This window comes from Phyllobates terribilis, unplaced genomic scaffold (assembly GCF_046119375.1).
Source record: "Phyllobates terribilis strain yellow unplaced genomic scaffold, ASM4611937v1 Scaffold_1__5_contigs__length_1240528914, whole genome shotgun sequence".
NCBI classification, from domain to species: Eukaryota; Metazoa; Chordata; class Amphibia; order Anura; family Dendrobatidae; genus Phyllobates; species Phyllobates terribilis.
The window spans coordinates 961,561,303-961,582,023 of NW_027362761.1; the positions used below are offsets into that span (position 1 = coordinate 961,561,303).

At 40.5% G+C, this 20,721-nt stretch overlaps 1 protein-coding gene across 2 annotated transcripts in view; it reads right to left on the minus strand.

Moving 5' to 3' along the window:
* The window catches only part of NR3C2 (nuclear receptor subfamily 3 group C member 2), a 354,893-nt gene extending 334,383 nt beyond the window's left edge, over positions 1–20,510 (minus strand). Inside the window, exons 1-2 of one of the 2 annotated variants that reach the window (XM_073642514.1) lie at positions 19,980–20,510; positions 10,464–12,234 (exon numbers count right to left, since the gene is read on the minus strand). In XM_073642514.1, coding sequence (XP_073498615.1) covers positions 10,464–12,232 — 1,769 coding nt within the window. In that variant the 5' untranslated portion in view covers positions 12,233–12,234; positions 19,980–20,510. The remainder of the gene's footprint in view (positions 1–10,463; positions 12,235–19,979) is intronic. The other variant, XM_073642515.1, reaches the window with a different exon arrangement.
* Between the last annotated feature and the right edge of the window lie 211 nt (positions 20,511–20,721).

Here is a 20,721-nt window from a genome sequence, read left to right on the forward strand (position 1 = left end):
GGTTGGCACCAAAGATCTCGATCTTGGTCTCATCAGACCATAGAACCTTGAACCAGTCTGTCTCAGAGTCCTCCAAGTGATCATGAGCAAACTGTAGACGAGCCTTGACATGACGCTTTGAAAGTAAAGGTACCTTACGGGCTCGTCTGGAACGGAGACCATTGCGGTGGAGTACGTTACTTATGGTATTGACTGAAACCAATGTCCCCACTGCCATGAGATCTTCCCGGAGCTCCTTCCTTGTTGTCCTTGGGTTAGCCTTGACTCTTCGGACAAGCCTGGCCTCGGCACGGGAGGACACTTGCAAAGGCTGTCCTGGCCGTGGAAGGCTAACAGTAGTTCCATAAGCATTCCACTTACGGATGATGCTCCCAACAGTGGAGACAGGTAGGCCCAACTCCTTGGAAAGGGTTTTGTACCCCTTGCCAGCCTTGTGACCCTACACGATCTTGTCTCTGATGGCCTTGGAATGCTCCTTTGTCTTTCCCATATTGACCATGTCTGAGTGCTGTTCACAAGTTTGGGGAGGGTCTTAAATAGTCAGAAAAGGCTGGCAAAAGAGATCTTTAATCCACACATGTGAAGCTCATTATTCTTGGTGCCTGAACTACTTCTTAATACTTTTGGGGGACCAAACAGAATTCTTGTGGTTTGAGGGGTTGAATAATAAATGACACTCTGAATTAACTTTTAACGTTTTTAAAAAAAAAATAAAACAAAAACAAAAAAAAAATTTGCTGCAGTGCATTTCCCACTTCCAGGCTGATCTACAGTACAAATGTCACAATGCCAAGTTAATTCCGCATGTGTCAACCAGCTAAATCTGCAGGGGGTTGAATACTACTTGTAGGCACTGTAGGATCTAAGTACATATAAAGTTATAACATCATTATACTATTACCGATTTTCATGAAAACAGCTTGTTAGTGATGCACATTGCATCACTAACAACACTATGGGGGCAGTGTACATAGCAACTAGGACGTGACAGGTTCCCTCTAAGGCCATGAGGTTTGATGCTATTAAGTCTATATACCCTCTGAGTCTCCTTTTGGAGGATCCATATATACTATGTGGGTTTATTACACCATATAGTTTTGTAATTGGTATTTGATTAGCACTCTTGTTGTTATGCAACAGCTTTGCATAATAGGCATACAAAGAAAATGTACTTTTGAGGTGTACCATTTGTCCTCTTTCTCTCGTATGCTCAGTCTACCTTTGTTGTAATATGGTCTTGCCACAAGCTACATGTATAGATGTTGTATATTGTTACCACAGTACAATCTGCCAGATTAAGATTATTTAATAGGTATACAAAGAAGAATGCAAATTTGCGGTATGCCATATATATATTTTCTGGATACCCAGTCTATCCCTATTGCAATACTGTTGTACCACAAGCTATATGCATAGTTGTGCAGTGCTGTGATTTTTGTGCTGTTTTCTAGTCTTATGTGGATCACTGTCCAGAATAAGTGGTTGGCTACTACTTATCTGTGTTTAATATGTTTTTTAGTATTCTCTACCTCCCATGATTTATCATCGGATTAGGGTCTCATAGGGGATATCAGGGAGAGCCGTCGGGGAGCGGGGTCGCCATTTGCATCCAAGAGGGTGCCAACTTCCACTGACAGGTAAAGACGAGGTTAGTGGTCATTATAAGGCGATTGCCCCTTTTTCTCGTACTATCTAATCTTTGTTTTATTATCACCATTTTTTTTGAAGGAATTGTTGGATTTATTGCTTTTTTGAAATTAATAAATAGTGTTTTATGTTTATGATCTGTGAATATAGTAGTAATTACATACACTTTCCTACTGATTAATTGGTGATTTATTCCCAATATTCAGACCTATTGGAATCACTCCTGTCCATGTGTCTTCTGTACATGCTTTAATGGAAGAATAAAGTTCATCTTTTACCTATCTGAGTGCTGGACACCTCCTTCTCTGCTATATGTCTGTATGGCTACAGACTACACACCAGAGCAATTTGATCCGGGTGTTATACTTCCCTATTTCTTATCAACCTATCAATATGTGCATTGAAAAAAAACTACAGGATTGCAGAAGCAGGCTCACCGTTCAAGTGGCAGAACTGGGTATATGTGCAGTGTGACAAATGTTTATATTATTCTGACATTTCTGGAAAGATATGTCGGTCACTGAGTTACATAGTTATGAAGAATGTTGCAACATTTCAAAGTACACAAACATGTTGGAAAAGTACGGTTGGGTTTTATCAGTAAAGTATTGCATAGGTAGAGGTTTTCTGCTACTTATGATATTAATGATTATAACACAGACCCAAGACAGGGATCCCAAGTCAAAAAGTGCAAACAAGGGCAATATTAAAACAATCTTTTATTAATGTTATTTTAAAACCAATCAGAACAAATGAATAAAAAGGTGCCTCATGACAAAAGAAGATGCAGAAAAATAAATATACTGATTGCTAAGATACTCTAGTATGGTAGGTATTTATATAGATACAAGTAGATATTACAGCAAATGTTATATATTAAAATGATCCACAGAGCTTTATGATCAACATATTCATACATATGCATAATTAGACAATCATACTAATAGAGTAATTTCATCAAGAATTCAATATAAAGTGCTATATTATCAGAGCCAAAAGATATTGTAGACAGTGCAAAAAAACTTAGTCATTGTGTCCAAGAAATAGCCCTACATATAGTTTATAATGTTTTACATAAGTGAAGGCCTTGGAAACAAATGGCAACTATATCCCGCACCCCGACGCACGTTTTGCTTTTCTTATTCTGGGGGCGTGTTATGATAATAATGATCCATTGTAAGGAGGGGTCATCAATATTTAAATGCTGGGGGTCTGACTCCTGACACACCTCACAGAAAAGCACTGTGGTGAATGCGGTGTCCGTTTCATCATTTACCAGGCACAGCTCTATACATTTTATGTGTGCCTGTTTATACAGGGGTATCTGCAGCTTAAATTTTATTCAAGTGAATGGTATAAAAAAAAGAAATAATACATGCACAGAGATAACGACTGCACCTCTCAGCTGTGCCCGGAATAATCCTATACTGAATGTATAGTGACAAAAAGATTGTACAACCACAGAAATATTTAAAAACACACAGAGTTATGTAGTAACACAAGTGGGTTGTCTGCATGGCTAAAATAAAGCCTATCCTTCCAGGTACATTAAAGCTCAGGACAAAATATAAGTACAAAAAAGGCCAATGTGTCATAAAAGGTACAAAAAACAAAGAAACAGGGGTTACTAGTAAGATAAAACATCAACCCAAAGATAAATGGACATGAACAGACAAATTATACGGTCACGGAACACATGGACAAAGATCTCCTACATGTATCGCAATGTTCACAGCTTCATCAGGGGTAATACAGCTACTACACTGCCTGTATTACCTCATCTTGATATCACCATAAAGTAATTAGTAATTAATTAACACAGATCTATTGGGAAATGTATCAGTGGATATACTCCTATCAGGTCACCCCATCTGTATTCCCCATCCCATTGTTTCACTGTACTGTGTCTGAAGGTTTGTGAGCCAATTATGGCTGAACCACTGACATGTAAATAATAATGATATCGAATACGTGTGCACACCGGGAACAAGAAAATTCTATTCACCTAAGTACTACAAACCCAACACAGCGCATGTGCTAATGAAATAAACAGTGTTTAACATGAAATGTAACAAGGGGGATTCTAGAGGTATTATGTGCACTTGATTTAGTAATGTCAGATGACATGTCAGGATATCACTAATATTCACAGAAGAGCACATAAATAATAGATTAAGTGCATTAAAAAAGAAGCTCTGAAATTAAAACTAGAATTTGCCAATGGGATTTATTCGTAGGGGAATCCCTCATAAATTGCCAGTGGGTATAATTCATAGAAACATAGAAAGTTGGAGTTGGAAGGGACCTCCAGGTTCATATGGACCAACCCCCTGCTCAATGCAGGATTCACTAAACCATCTCAGACATTCACCTCTGCTGGTAAGGGCTCCCCAAGAACAAGAAGAGCAAGGTAAGTGCCATCTTACTTGGTAAAGCATCTAGCGAGGCACTTCTTCACCCTGATCCTTCAAATCAAAATAAAAAGTTAGGATCACACATTTTAGTGTGCTTATGTTTGTTTCGCAATATAAAACCTATTTTTTTCCTTTTTCAGCTCTGAATTGGTTTTTCACTAAGGAAAACTTTTTTTTAATTCTTCTCAAAATATCAAGAAATTGGCAAAGATCTGGCATATTCCTTGATCTGAAATCTGACAGGAAAAACACTGGGTTGAACTAGTCTGCAAGAACAAACACATTCTCAAAGGCAGAACTTTCTGGGCAATCGTGCCATATTCATTCAAACCAACTACAGTTATACATTTTTATGTTATTGTCATACAAATTGGCTAAGATATACTTTAGTTACCCTATTGCAACTGTTCAGCTGAATATACCCAAACATAACGACTGCAAAAGTCCTTTATGCTGTCATCAAACAGCTTAGGTTATTATTCAGATGTCCATATGAAAAAAGATTGAAAATTAAGCTATAGAGTAGTTTCAGTTTTGGAGCTACTTTATCTCACCGGGTACTCCAGTCTACACAAATTATCACCTATCAACTCTGCTATGTAAGTGACAGAGACTTTAAACAGAGCTGCATGACGCACGTGTGACCCGCACTCCATCCAATGATCGCTGGGGGTCCTAATGGTCAGAATCATGTCTTTTTAAGGCTGGAATCACACCAGCGATGGCATCCGATGCAATATGCTAGTGACTCGGCTCCTGCTCTGCTGTGAGCGTGAGCCGAGTGTCCGTGCTCTGTGCGCCGATCCTCTTGCATGAAAGAATCGCAGCACAGGTGCGGAGGAGACGGAGAAAGTAATTTCTCCATCTTCTTCACTGCCTGTCTCGGCGTATATCGGACTGCACTGGGATGACATCGGAGTGCAGTCCAATGTTTCACACGCACCCATAGACTTGTATGGGTGCGAGTGAGCCGAGTCTCGCTGCCAAACACAGCATGCTGCGACTTCTCTCATGGTGAATCGGCATGAAAAAATAATCGCAGATGTGTATTTCCCAATAGTATAACATTGGTCCGAGTGCTATGCGATAAAACATCCGATAGAACTCGGCTGTGTTATACGCTCATGTGACCCCAGCCTAACAGTTATCTCCTATACAGCGGATAAGTAAAGATTTGTGCAGACTAAAACACCCATATATTTTTTAGGCTACATTTCAAATTAGAGTCACATATGACCTGGAGACATCTGTAAAATCTCCATCCATATTTCTCCATCTTTGTTTATTTCAATAAGAGAAGGTCAATAAACTACAATTTCGACCACAATTTACGGTTTAGATTAAAGGGAATCTGTGAGCAGGTGTTTGCTATGTAATCTGAAGACAGCAGGAAATAGAGGCTGAAACACAGAATTCAGGGATATGTCACTTGTCAAAGTGCTGCTGTTTACTAACTGTGAAGGATTTATCACTAAGAGATTAATATTACTGCATTAGTCCGGCAACGCCCCCTCCTGTGATAAGCAGCTCACTGTTTATAGCTATGTACACACAGAGCCTGGTGTGGGCAGGGTTAGCTGTGATGTGGGTGGGGTTAGCTTTCTCAGCTCTGCTTCGTTCTAAATCTAAAAGCTCTGATTGTATCAGAACGGCTGCACCCAGTAATCTAAGTGATACATCCTTGGATTCAGCTTCGCTTTGCCTATATCAGGCTGCTCTCAGATGAGGTAGAAAAAACCTGCTGACAGATTCTCTTTAAGCCTAGTTCACATGTTGTGACCAAAACAGTGCAGACATGCAAATCGGTGCAGTTTTGAGATGACTGTAGGAAAAGTAGTTAATGGTCACATGGCAAAATGTTGTTTAGCTGCATGTCAGTGCTCACATTAGGAATCAGACTGCTATTTGCTAGAGTCAATTTAAAATCCGACCTGATCTACGTTAACACAGCTCAGCTGCACCTCAGCAGCAGAGCAGCCGCAACCTGTTTACCCAGCTGCACGTCTGCAACACCCGGACCCCAGGACCCCATAAGTTCTTAGTTGGTGATTTGTGTGTGGGGTTTCATTGTACACTAGTAATATAAATCCTAAAATGTGTTCCATTTCAACCGTGTCAAAGAGAAATTTTTTTCTCTTTTCTCCCATTTACAGAAACAAATAAGACATTTTTTTTATTTGTTTTCAATTAGAAGAATGAAATTGCATGTTCATTTCTGACAAAACTGATTCTCAGCACCTGACTAATGCGTTATACAAGCTGAAAATCAAATAAGGTAATCCTAGTGGGGTTGCTGTGCACCAGATGTCAGTGACGTGTTTACTGATGACTTGTTGAGCTATGGTTTATATTTCTTGGCAAGTTAAATATTAACATGTTTAGGTTACACTTCTATGGGTCCAAACAAAAGCTTAGTATATCAGCTGAATACACGTATCCCTATCATAATCAGCATAACAATCTTATACATAAATATCTATATAGCAAGCTACAAATGTATAAGCCATAGACATACATATTGTATATGCAAGTCATAAACTCATTCATTAAAGGGCACATTAGGCACCAAAAACATTTATTACTGCTCTGTCCTTACACAGTCACACCAGTGCACAGGTCGCTACAAAGCTTAAAATAATCTAAGCTGCTGAGATCCATTCAATGACCTTAAGCAGTTGCCCTTCGGTGGCAATATTCAAAGCCCAAGGCATGCTTAAAAGGATGAATATCATTGAAGAAAAACATGTATAATAGGGATGAAGCTTTCACTATCGACTTATTTTAAGGATTTATTAATAGCGCCCACATCAGCTCTCAAAAATACACCATAAAAATGTCCAATAGACCCACCAGTGTAGATATTCGGTGATGTGACCAACCGTCTGTAACCACAAATATTTGGACCACAACTTGGCTAGGAAAACTATTCATTGGGATAGTTGTATATAAAAGTAAAATGTAACTCTGTTTTAAAGCTTATGTTTATACGATGCATATTATATGAAGGAGTGTAAATGGGTAAGTGCGATGGAATATGTGCCATTAAAATGTCACATTTAGGCCCAGTTCAAAAAGTCATATTTAAAGGTCTGTATACAGAGAGCAATGCCTGGACTGACTGCAGGTCTCCCAACCCAATCTAATAGTTTCATATATGCTTGTATATATCCCGCAGTAAGTTCGGGTCTTGCAGTCTATATACAGAGCAAAAAACACAGCTGTCTGAACCCAGCCTTAGTCAAACGGGGCATACTAATATATGAGCTTTCAGAAGAACATTAAAAAGAATCTGTTACCAGGTTTTTGCTACCCCATCTGAGAGCAGCATGATGTAGGGGCAGAGACCCTAATTCCAGCAAAATGTCACTTAGTTTACTGGGTGATGCAACTTTGATAAAATCACTATTTCCACTGATTGGCCGCTTTCTGTATGTGCTGCACATTGACAGAACGCTGCTAATCAGTGGTGGGTATGTAGTTAAACAATGCAGGGCACGAGGACTGCATGGCACAAGGCAGCTGGTCCTCCAGTGATAATCTCCTGCTGATAGAACAGTGATTTTATCAAAGCAGAAACACTCAGCCTAGTAAGTGCCAAATCACTGAAATCAGACTCTCTGCCCCTACGTCATGCTGAACTCATATTAGATAGCAAAAAACTGCTGAAAGATTAATTTTAACTTAAGTAGAAACATGATGTAGTTTGTATATGACTGGTATACAAATGTGTGAGCCTTAATGCTTCATTGTATGTGTTAATGCTTCTTTGCTTCTTTCGTTCCATGCAAAAAAAAACAGTGTAAGAGTCTTACTAATATGATTATCAGTAACAACCTACACAAAGAATATACATTTTTATAATATTCTACAGAAAAACATGTTAAAATAGGAGAATAACCAACATTCCAAAACCCAATAAGAGAGAAGAAAGAGAAATAACAAAAAAACAACAAACTACTTAACCATAAAGAACAGCCTTGTGATTACGGTTAGAAGATTTAGACATCCTCTCGTAACCAGAAATACTCCTAATTAGATTGAACTAGGCCGTAACTAAAGTTGTGGAGGACATCCAATTCCTGACAATGATCACTCTTGCCAAAAAGTAAATGTGATATAACCGCTTTCAAAATAGGATTTTTACCTATACCCAAAAATCAACCAAAAAATATACAAAATGGGATTAAGTGGCAGTGAGCAGCCCAATCGTGAATGTATACAGACCAGCACCTACAATAGCATAGACTTTGATCAAGACCAATACATGTGAAGCCATTCACTTGGGACAGAGGAATCAGAGTAACCAATGTTATACATAAAGGAAGGAGAGCGACTATGATAAATTAAATCATTTTGTAAATTAAGCTAGTTGAGGAGGAATTTATCCAATTTAGTACCAAAGAGCAAAATTTTTCTGAAAAAATTCCAAAATCACATTCCCAAGAAATTTGAGATATAGACAACATTTTTGAGAAATAATTGCCTTTCATGTACCTGTAAAGATAGAAATGCCTACCTTACTGGCATTACATTGTGATTTTACAACCGAGAATTGACTTGGGTTGAAGAGAGAACAACGTGACAAAGCAGTATGCCTCCTACACAAGTTTTATTACGTCTATCAGAATGCACACACTGGTTACAACTAATGTACAGGCTTGTGCATACTTCATAGTAACAGGGCATAACATTTCAATATGAGTGGAAGCACTTTATAAAACCTTATTTATATTATTACAATATTATTAGATTGTTTCCTGACTACGGTTTCTTCTGAAGGGAAATTAAGCCATAACTATCTATCTAGAAAAATTTTACTAGAAGTATCACTGTGAAATATTGGGTGTAGGCCCCAGGACACTGACCCTTGGCCCACTCTGTAAAATAGCCAAAAAGTAAGCAGCACTCCAAATATAATGTAGAAAAAGTGAAGTTGATTTATTGACCCATCTCAATGCGATGTTTTGACTCCAGAAAGAACAATGGTGAGCCTTTGTCAAGCAGGAGTGGGAACATTGCATTGAGATGGGTCAATAAAGTACTCCAACTACTTTGTACACTTTATTTGGAGTGCTGACTACTTTTTTTTTAATTTCACCTCTCAATTTAGATATCCATATTTGTAATGGCTAGGACCTACAATAGCATCTTACATTGCAGAGTCGCATAAAAAATGAAAAAATGGCAGTCTGGTTTCATGTTAACGTGATGTCAGATTTTAGTTCTTCTGGCCCTTTCATATAAAATGATAATTTTACGCAAGTTCATAGGAATGTTTGTTCACAAACTATCTGCCGGTGTTAATGTGCCGGCAATCACTTGACATCAACCCATGTAAACAGGTAATGTGCTGCCGAAAATATATTGTATATGGGGACAAAACGATCGGTACTGATCATTCTCTTCCTATCCTTGCTCGTTGGCCAGTAGATTAATGCCAAACAGCTTGACTATAGTTAATTCGAACTCATTAGTGGACAGCCTTTAAAGGGACTCTGTCAGCACAGAATGACTGTTCAAACCAAGTACAGGCGCTCAGTGCATCATGGCGGGGTCAATCATTTCAATACACCTTCCCACCTGATCGGTTTCCATCTATCTCCACCCTTCTTTGGCCCTATGAAGATAGAGCTGTCAATCAAACAAGTGGGGGGTGGCGATAGATGGAAAATAAGCTGGTGGGAAGGTTTATTTAAATAAATGGCCCCACCCATGATGCACAGAGCAGCGGGACTTCGTTTGACCAGTTAGTCTGTGCTGACAAGACAGAGTCCCTTTAATCCATGCAAATGGGCCAGTACGTTTTAATCACGGAAATATTTGTAGCATAAAAATTCCTCAACTATAGCAAATCTGTGGATAATAAAAACAGATGATAATTAGGATAAATCCAAAAGAGGTCACAATACAGTTTTTTTTTCCATTGAATTAGTTACATTTACAACAAATACAAATTTAATGAGATAAAATGTTCAATATAATCAAAATTACTGTATTCTGATAATTGTCTCCATGATTATTTTCACAGATTTTCAATTTACCTCTTAGACAATGCAGGTATACCTTTGATTAAAGCATCAAGTGATAAATGTCACAGTATTTGATTTCTGTATAGCAAGAAACATCACCGAGTCACTGGCAATCAGTTCACCATTAGTTTTCTAATGTCAAAATAAACATCTTAGAAGCCAAAGAAAACCGATCGGCATAAACCTGAAAGTTTCTAATTGCTATAAATAATAGCCAGATATTATAATAAGCAATGCAGAAAACTATTTATACCTATAGCTTTTCGACATATATATCACACCCATTCATTTTCTTACTGATTGACTCATGTATGTTGCAATAATAGTCTTGTGACATTCGCTGCCTTCACAACGTGATTACTCTCTTACTCACCTTGACATGTTTTCTGGAATGTATCCTGGACCCGGAAAACCATCATTTCTTCTGGATGACAAAGAGCTTTGAGACAATTCAGAATGTGATTTCCAATTTTCAACCAGTGAACCAACAGGAGGGAATGAGCTCAAATGCTGGAAAGGCTGCTCTCTATTGACAGGTCTGGTTAAAGAGATAGTGCCTTGAGCTCCAATCCTATAATGAAATGACTGTCCACCTGAGTTAACGCCAACAATAGCTGAGGAAGGCATAGAGTTATCTGGAAAGAAATTATCATCAGCCTCCTGTTTAATCCCCATGGCGAGACCTTGGCTAGAATATCCATTACCGTCACAACTGCCAACAAATGACGTAACAGGTGGTCCTAGTATTCCAGATAGGGAATAGTAATCTTTATCATCCATAAAAGTGAAGTACGAGCCATCCATAAAAGGAAATGGATTTGCTGATTGGGTTGTTTTAAAAAGAGAACCAGAACAAGTGCTTTTACCTGGCTCTTGCTTCACAGAGATTGGAAACGTTGTATCAGAAGCACCCTTACCGTGATCTCCAAAACAGGAGTCAATAAACGTGGCATCAGGTTCTTGCTTTATAAACTTTATCATACCACTTGTGCCAATCTCACTAGTTTCATGATCCATAGCTTCCATTTTGGGAAATAGGAGTTGCTGAGCAGCTTTATCTTTAGCTTCTGTACTGATATTGGTGGTATCAGTTCGACATTCGGTAGACAAGACAGTAGAAGGAAATCCCAAAGTGTTGTGTGCTGGACTACAGATAGAAGACCCCATAGAGCTTGCAGCAGGGCTAGAAATAGTGGACCTATTATTGACATTGGAAGGACTCGAGAGAGAGCATCTTGTGTTTATATTCCCAGGACTAGACACATTGGGCCTCACTACAATATTTAATGGACTTGATACTGGGGATTTTAAACTGCAGTGACTTGGTGGGCTTGATATGGGTGATCTCAAACTACTCAATGGGCTTGACAAAGGGGACTCCACTGTACTATTATGTGCAGGACTATGTGAAATAGAACATCTATTGTCAATATTCGGGGAACATGAATGAGAAGTTCCCTGGTTAACTGGACTGTGTACTGTAAAATTTCCAAAGTTGGTTGAACAAGTAGTTGAGGAGACAGAGTCAATTCCAGTAGGGCTACAAACAGAAAGTCCCATATTAGGTGGGCTATTAGTTGTTGAGCATTTCTCATTGCAGGATGAGGGGCTCCTTAAAGTGTTACTATTTATTTTCCCATTCATGGAATTGTCAACTTCCAAGATGGAGCTTACAGATTGGTTTTGGCAGTCTAATGGAAAAGTGCTACAAGCATTTTGCTTGTAAAATTTTACAAAGTGCTCCATATTTTGATAAATATTTCCAGTACCAATCACTCCTTGCTGGTTTTGCTGTTCATATGCAAATTCGGCATCCCGTACTGAATCCATGTATAATCCCATAGACTCTGCTACAGTTGCAGAAAGTTCTTTTGACTCTAATTCAGGTTTAATCTCTTGTGTTAAAACACCAGACTGATTACTATCTTGCTGTAGGCAAGGGGGGAGATCTTGTTTCTCTTTTTCGCTTTCTGCGACATTTGGTGGAAAGGTCCCAGGGGCGCAGCTCACATTTACAATTTCCATGTAGGAGTCAGCACCCTGCTGCCTGGAAGATGATAATTCCATAGGCTGTGGCACCTGGCCCCATCGTCTCTCCATATCTCCTGCTTCCTGGAAGCCGTGATACCCTTTGGTTTCCATACCTAGAAAATGTAATAAAAAAGTTAATGTTCAGCTTTCCCACTATTCACCAATACATGTCACTTTGCTACATCTTCACTGTATAAAAACATACACTTCTAATACATCATTTAACCTATACACAAACTACTATGTATAAATATATAGTATAAATGTAAGCATGTTACATATATTGTGCATGTGGAACAACACTACATGATAACCCAAGGAGGTTAGAATATTACAATGAGAATTTAGAAAGGCTCAGTTAGTTGTTCCTCCTAATGCCGACAAAACATGTTCAAATACAATAAAGCTGACCACACATTCAGGCAGCTATCCCTCCTGATTGCCCCATACACAAACTGTACGTTCGGCAGATCGTTCATGTATTTTCAACTGGGACAAAAGAGTATATCAATAATTGGGAGCTGAAATTCCAGTTGCCTGATCCTTTTCTACCCCCAATATCATTGGGTGAGTCGGGAGCCCATAGAAATCAGATGACCTGTAACACTGACCAAAATCTGTTGGTTCGGCCGCCTTTCATCTATTATGAATGGGGGTCTTTAGTTTATATTTTGCTAATTGGATGCATACCTCTTAACAAATGTAATTTAAACTTCATTTAGAAAGTATCGGACAGTCTACTTAAAGGGGTTGTCCCGTCTTCAGCTACAAGTCTGCAGTCACTCTATGTGACTGGAGAATTGTGAATCCTCACATGTTGAGCACTGCATGCAGTGAGGCTTCTTGGTGCTGGCGCCGTGCGGTGATGTGACAGGAAATATGCGATATGCATTTTCCCGGCCAAATTATTACTAAATGGGTGCGGCTTTAACTCAAAGCAAGTGTATTGGGCAAGGCCGGAAACAGTCCAGTCAAAATAGGGCCAGGCGTATGCATATCACATACTTGTGGTCACATGATCACCCAATCTTGGTGCCGGCAGCGGAGAATCCTCATAGCAGTGCGCGAGATGTGATGATTAACAAGTCTGCAGTCACATAGAGAGACTGCAGACTTGTAGCTTAAGACTGGACAACTCCATTAGCTCTATTCAGTAAATATAAGGGCTAGATAACAAAACAGAACCATGGTCAGTGTTTGTTAGGCCCTCAGCATCTATAGCTGCCCTTCCAGATTGTTTTACACTCATGGAGGAACTTATCCCATTGACTTCAATGGGATTGTTCACACCTGTCTGGTGATCATTTGTTGATCCTGGCAGGTCCTGGCATCAATTTGATGCAATGATTTTTGATCCAGCCGATGGAAACTTGTGGTTTTCAGGAGTAAAAGGTCAAAAAAGCCTCTTGAAAACGTATGTATTTTAGCATCAGTTGAAGCACAGAGATGAGAGCCTGATGCAACTTAAATGTGTGAACCGAACTAAACCACTCTGAGGGTCTGTAGCATTGGGAGGTGGCACTTTCAATTGTTATTTCTGCAGACTAGTATATTCTGAAATAATCTAGACTACCTAACATATAATTACTACTGGTTTAGTTAATACTCATCCAATGCATCTAAAATGTAAAAAAAGAGCCACTTTGCAGAATGTCATATTTAAAAATGTAATGTCTATCGCTCCTTACAAGTCTGTGTGTTTCCGTGGTAACAGACAACAAACACACCCTGTGCAGTCTGATCTTGAAGTCATATTGCCATAACATACATTTGGCAAGTAAGCAAGAAATAAGGGACAGATAAACACGGCAAGATCAGACTACAAGTGGTTGTTTCTGTAAATATATAGGTCCATGTAAGAGCTTTGAGACTGGAAACACACATGCAGTTTTTGGAGAGGTTAAAAAAAATAGAAAAGTAAAACTGATGCCACGATTTATCAAGACCATGGTTTCTCATGCTGGCCTTGGTGAGGGGGCATGGAGTGCAAGGCTCCTATTATATATTTATTAAGAGGCATTAATGAGCCACAAAGTGGCGTGTGCCTCCGTGTGCGTCTTGCCATCGTTTTACTCCAGTCAGGGGTGCGTTTGATGAGCGGGGCTCGTCAAAACCCCACCCAACCCACTTTGTTAGAGATGGGTGAAAATGGTGTGAAAAAATGTTGCAACTTTTCAAAATTCTTTATGCCAATTTTATGGTGTAAAGGTTTTGATAATTCGAGACCTTAGACTTTTCCGGCCTGCCAGATCAGCATCGGGATTTGGCTCTCAAAGTACATAAAAATACTGCCTGTATGTTTCCAGCCTTACACTGCATAGTTACGGTATGCTGATATGGTACATTTTTGTGACTATCCTATTCACCTGATTTGGCTTTGCCCTATTTAAAAAACTGTGGAATGGAAACTTTTGCAACACATATGACATGTGAAGAACACATTGACCTTTGAAGAACACATACAACATAATGAATTACTGGTGCTTTTGATTTTACTGGGGTTGTTCTGTGAATGTTGGGCTGTGGTCACACTACAGTTGTCACTTCTAGTTGTACTGGATACCACAATGTTCAGCCTAATGACTGATACCAATGTTACCCATATATCTCAATGGACTCTGCTAGGGTAATTTTGATTGGATAAACAAACTCAAATCTTAATGTGGTATATATATATGTACTCCCTTCAAATCTACAAAAAAAAGCTGATGAAGTTCCCAAACGAAGGCAGTGTGAGCAGAGCTTAACTTAAAAGCATGTAAAGAAATGCTGACAAATAAGTCATATTTTTTACAGATATGTTACAATGTAACCTTATTTTATATCCATCGACAATGTAAAAAACACCCTCATTAACTTAGTACACAGCAGCTGACCTGATGCCATCTAGTGAGTTAGTAACAATTCTCCACGTCACGTCAGTCTTTCGTAAATGGTGCAAGTCATATTACTTTCATGAAGGTGTCATTGTGTGCACATATTTCTTTCTATCTTACCTCCGTCACTTTAACACAGAATGCCTAATAGTTTCAACACAAAGGATTATTCTTGTCTATAGCTCTGATTTTTCTCTGAAGTGCACCATGTATGGGCTCACAGTAAAGGCTACTATAAAATTTAGATAAAAACAAGCCAAACCTGCCGATTTTGACAAGACAACGGATCATATTTAGTGTCGAACGACGTAATTGGAGTTTAATCACCTGACCCTTTTGTTCGGCGGGGATATAAGCAGACAGATGATTCTGCCAGCGGCTTTCCCCGAGAACAGAGGAATCCTCGGCCAATCCAGGAGTCAGGACAGTCAGTTATCCCAGCCGACAGCTATTTAATGTGTATGGTGAGGTTTAGTTTCCGACATTTGTCAGCCATCAGTCTCTATCACAGGCTACACACATAGGGCTCCTCAGCTACAGTCACGGGTGCAGTATTTTTTCCCCACATTTATAACCTTTGTGATGCGCATATACAGATAAGCGCATTCAAACCTCACACATTAGTGCATTTAGCTGAACTTTTAAATTAATGGAAAAACATACTAAAGATATAGCATAAGGTGTGAAGAATGACACTGACACTAAACCTATAGAATTTTCCATTCCTTTTTTTGACAGTCAGGCTTAAAACACAACTGAACCTTCTGGATGGGCAGGTAGGTTCACCTTGATAACACACCCTTTATCAGCTAGTGAGGGTGGCAGCACCCTACCACAGGCCAGAAACTATTATTGTCTGTTATGTTTTGAATATGACCTATGACTAGAGATGAGCGACTCATTTCCAGGACCTTTGTCCACCAGCCATGTCAGTGGTCCTTAGCTGCTGAACGTGCGCCATGTGAACTGCCTTCTACCTGTCGGAATCCCTGCTTTGCAGGTCCGGCATGACATCATGCGTGCCTCACACCACAATGATGAGCCTACTAATCAAAAAAGACATTGGGGATGCCATAAGTTAGGAGGTAGTTTGCAGCGTTCCCATCCAGCAGCCACGGAATACTGCTGGAGTCAATCAATTTGCTCATATCTACTTCTGACATATCTGTTTTAGTAAAACCTTGTAAATACAATTCTGGAGCATCATTTCTCATTAAGCTCCGAGCGGTTCTGTTCCTCTGTTTTGCCTCCTGGAAATGTATAACTATGCATAACTTGTGTTACCACTCCCCTTAGCCAAAGGGGTGTGTCCCTATACAGATTGTCACTTGCAGCACTAATTGAACAGTGTCAGAATGTGCAGAGACCCCCCCCCCCACCACCACCTCCACAATTAGTAACACCCAGCTGTCAATGTATTCATACATTTCTAGCAGGAATAAATGAGAAATAGTTCAATGCAGAGTTAGAGAAAAAAAGCTCCAGAATTATTGTATTATGGGGACTATAAGCGTTTACTAAACAGACTGATCACTCTGTAAAACTTCTTCCAACTGAAGGTCAACAGCAAAGTCCCAAGTATTGTACTGGTGTAGGAAAAAACTCTCAGGTATCTATGTAAACCTGATGGCTGCTGGAAAGAGTTCTATAAACTCTTCAGCCCCTAAATCAGTCAGTTAACACATGCTGTCCTGGCAGGTCCTGAGACACCTGTATATGATTAACTTGGGTGGCAGAATAAATGAAAAATGAATGTCAGATTGTGTGGTAGGATCATCAATTGCTTGCACCGGCAAACAAGTCAAGTGTGCCGACAGTGTATATTATGCAAGAGCTTGCAGTTCTTGCAAAAAAACATGTAAAACATGAAATCCTTAATGTATTTAGTGCTACTGCATTAAAGTATTTAACCTTTTCACATAGCATAGTAGAACAGTGTGATCTCAGCATTACGGAGCTGCACTGCGATATATTACAGTGAGGAGATGTGAAAAAGATTAATGAGCCATGCTAATTAATATTGTTCTGTTTACCAAGTCGGATAAGAAACTACCATTAATGTTGACACTTCCAAACTGTAAGATATTTATTTAACCTTCTTCATGACTCTAGCTTTTCATGGTTGTGGTGCCCCATTGTGAGCCCCAATGCACCCCAGGGAGATATCCTACAACCACAGCACATTTTTTTACTGATCTGGGACTTTCAAAGTCTGAGCTAGAAAAACATTTTACATTAGTTTATGCTGAAAAATCAGCTTTAAAATAAAGCATGTATTACATTAAAGATATCTAGGTCAATTTTTTAATCATTGCGGTTGTTACATTCTCCGTATAAAAGCAGCATAGAAGCAATGTAGTCCAATACTTTAGCCTAGCAGCAACCGGCTCTCTGGTTCACTTATGAAGTCTGACATTTGCACCTGCTCCCTACCTGCATTAATTCCTACTTGGCATTTACCCGCTTTCCTCCCCCTCCTATCTATCTATCTATCTATCCGCTTTCCTATATCCTCCAGGTGCAGTAGGTACAGTAGTGAAGAGAGATTAGCACTAGTTTGTAAACAATAGACTTGGCATTAGTCTGCCATTGTATACCCAGAGGTGGAAGCATCACCAGGGCTTGGGTATGGCTGACTGCTCCAGACATGACAGTATTGCACATGCTGCGAACAAAAAAGCCCTGAATTATATAACACAATAGTATTCTTTTCTTCTGCTTACAACTCAAACCAAACATCTTGCACATAAATGGTTAAGCACTACGTCTGTCACATGGCAAGTGCTAGTTGGACCCTGCCCCACTCCTCTCTAGCTGACACTCCTTCAGTGCTCTCAGCCATCTCACTGGTTCCACTGACCTGTCAGTTATGAGGAGGGTGGCATGACTGATATTAAGTTGCTGCGACACAAAAGACAACCCTTTACATGCCAGACAGAACCCACAACTCAGTCCTGATCACTTTTAAATGTGAAAAGTGCACAATTCATCTAGCAGTCAAGTAGGAGCCCTGTGCAACAAGCAACGTACACCCCAAAACGAGTAAAGTACCCACGGCGGAATATATTCATCAGAGGCGACAGATGTTACAGGTGTAATAGCTATGACCTCTGACAATGTAAAACATATCAAGAGATATTAGTCTGCCTCCAACATAAGAGAGCAATGTTTATGTAATAATAAAATATAAATAAATAAAAAGAATCTAGCCATCCGTCTTCTATCTGTGCAGAAATCTAGTCGATATCTATTTTAAAATCTAATATGTAAAATGTATCTAATACCTAATATGTAACATTCAATAATAAAACTACTCGTATATAAACTATTGTACTGGTATACTTTTAATATAAAATATTTATAGTATTGAACTAAATAACTAAATAAGGAAAAGTAGTGCTCTCGCTTGCTCTCCAGTACCCAATCCATATTCCATCCAATAATCAGCAATACTTTTACCACTCCTGTCACACCCAAAAAGTAATTCCATGTCAGTGCATCATTCTGTGTCAGGCAGATCAGGTTATTGGAAGGTTATTTGGAAATCCGCGACTGACCTAGCAGGTATAACAAGGAATAGAAAAGGGCAAAGATGATTTAAATGAAAACACTGACAGTCTCTAGGAGACTGTGCTGCGAGCTCCACCTGCACCAGTGAGCCACATAGGCCTGCAGCTATTTGGCATGCAGCCTGGTGCCCTGTGTGGTTTATTCAGCATTACCTGGCACAGCATCATTCTGTATCAAGTTCAAACCCACTCTCTACTTGTTTGCAATAATGCATGACGTCCACGTATATAGAGTACTGGAAATTTCCATATATTTACAACCCATAAGTTTATGACAAAATATAAAACTGTGGCATGTACACGTCATAGCATAAGTCTAACTTGAGGCTCGTTCATCTTGATGAGCAATAATTTGCCATGTTTCTTACCAAGATAAGGGGCACCTTGACAGAGCATAGCCTGAATAGGACCATACAAATGACAGTGTAAGTCTAGTAACTGGTAGTACAGATAACACCCCCATCAATATTACATGTACAGCATTGTCCACCGAAGATGATCAATGACGACAGACACACGACTCTACATAAATACTTTAATACCAGATGTAAGATTTTCCACCCATTTTTTAGCTGCACATGCTCAGCCAGCGCAAATATTCAACACGTCATATCCATTTATTGACAGACGACCTCCAATGGCCAAGAAATAACGTCTGTATCCGTCTTAATCAGTTTACAATCTCACCTTAAATAGTTGCTAAAATTACAAATATTATTAATCTGGATGATACAGTGTCTCAAGCACAGGTTCAATGTGACACTCATGGAAAGTTACATTGATGGCACATAAAAGGGACTTGAGTCACTGGTATTTATATTAATACTGTAAGTAATTGGGCGGTGACCAGTCTCTAAAAAAAAAAAGTTCGGATTGAAAGCCTGTGGGCTATTTCCAAAGCCGAGCTAAATATCACATAGAAGGAGTTGTTTCCTTTAGGAGAGGGTGCAAATTAGCGATTTGTATTATTAGCGGGGTGGGGAGGGCAGAAAATCCTAAAACTTGTCCATGATCTCCAGATTAAGATGATATATTGTAGTCAGACACCTAAAAATGGGGGCTAAGAGGGAGAGGAGCATGGTACATTCCCAATCAGGGGGACATATGCCATGCACCCTGTGCCAGCCATGGGGCACAGACAGCCTCCAATAATTCTCCAGATCAGATCTAGCAGATGATTCCCAGTGTCTGGGGTTGCCCACTGCCATGTTGTGTCTGAGACCATGTCTGGCTCCCCCCCTGCCCCATTATCGGCGCCCCCTCCTCCCCGAGCACAGGAGATGGACAGGTGACAAGTGAAGGGTGGCCCGTTAACCCCTCGCAGGCCGGGCAGGAGTTTGGGGAGGGCAGTAAGTAGCAGGCAGGCAGGAGGTAATGGCAGGCTGCACTTTGCACTGTTGCACGCTCACTCACCTTTCCTATGACATGGTAGTCGGGGTCGGTCAGCTTCTCCTTCCTGACACTTTCCGATGATCCCCAGTCACTGGCGAGCAGCGCCCCCGATCAGAAGGTGACACGTCCAGTCACACCCTCCAACCACAGACTGGGGAGCCCGGGAGTCTGGAGCAAGGTCACCCCACATACAAGGCTCCCTGCACACTCCAGCGGGGATCGCACACACTTGGGAAACTTTTCCTCCTTCCCGTCTGTCAGCCCCGTCCTGTGAACCCTCCAGCCTGTCACATTCCCCCGTTCCCCGGTGGCTCGTGTCTGGCAGCTGCTGGAGAGGATTACAGCCGAGCTAGAGGTCGTGGGCACGGCTATGGGCTCCGGGCGGCCGCGTCCAGAGCAGTGTGAGCGCTGACAGGCAGGCACGGTGCAGCCCGGACAGCAGCACTATGGGAAGCGGCAGCAGCAGCTGAGTGACAGGCAGACTGAGCACCGCGCTGTCTAGTTCCCATGCAGAGACAGGAGCTGTGATGTCAGCGTGACGTCAGCTCGTCACATGACTTGGCGGTCACGTGGGACGGCGTCTGGCTTGTGTCTGAGAAGGTGGCTGGGTGTTCTCTCTGCACTGTACACATCACCGTCACCACAGCGCACCGGAGGGCAGCCGCTCCCGGAGCTACACAGCAGGGCCAAGTGTCAGAGGCGGGGAGAAACGTCCACCACCACCCCGGGCACGGCGAGAGGACGGGAGGGAGGACGGGCGCGG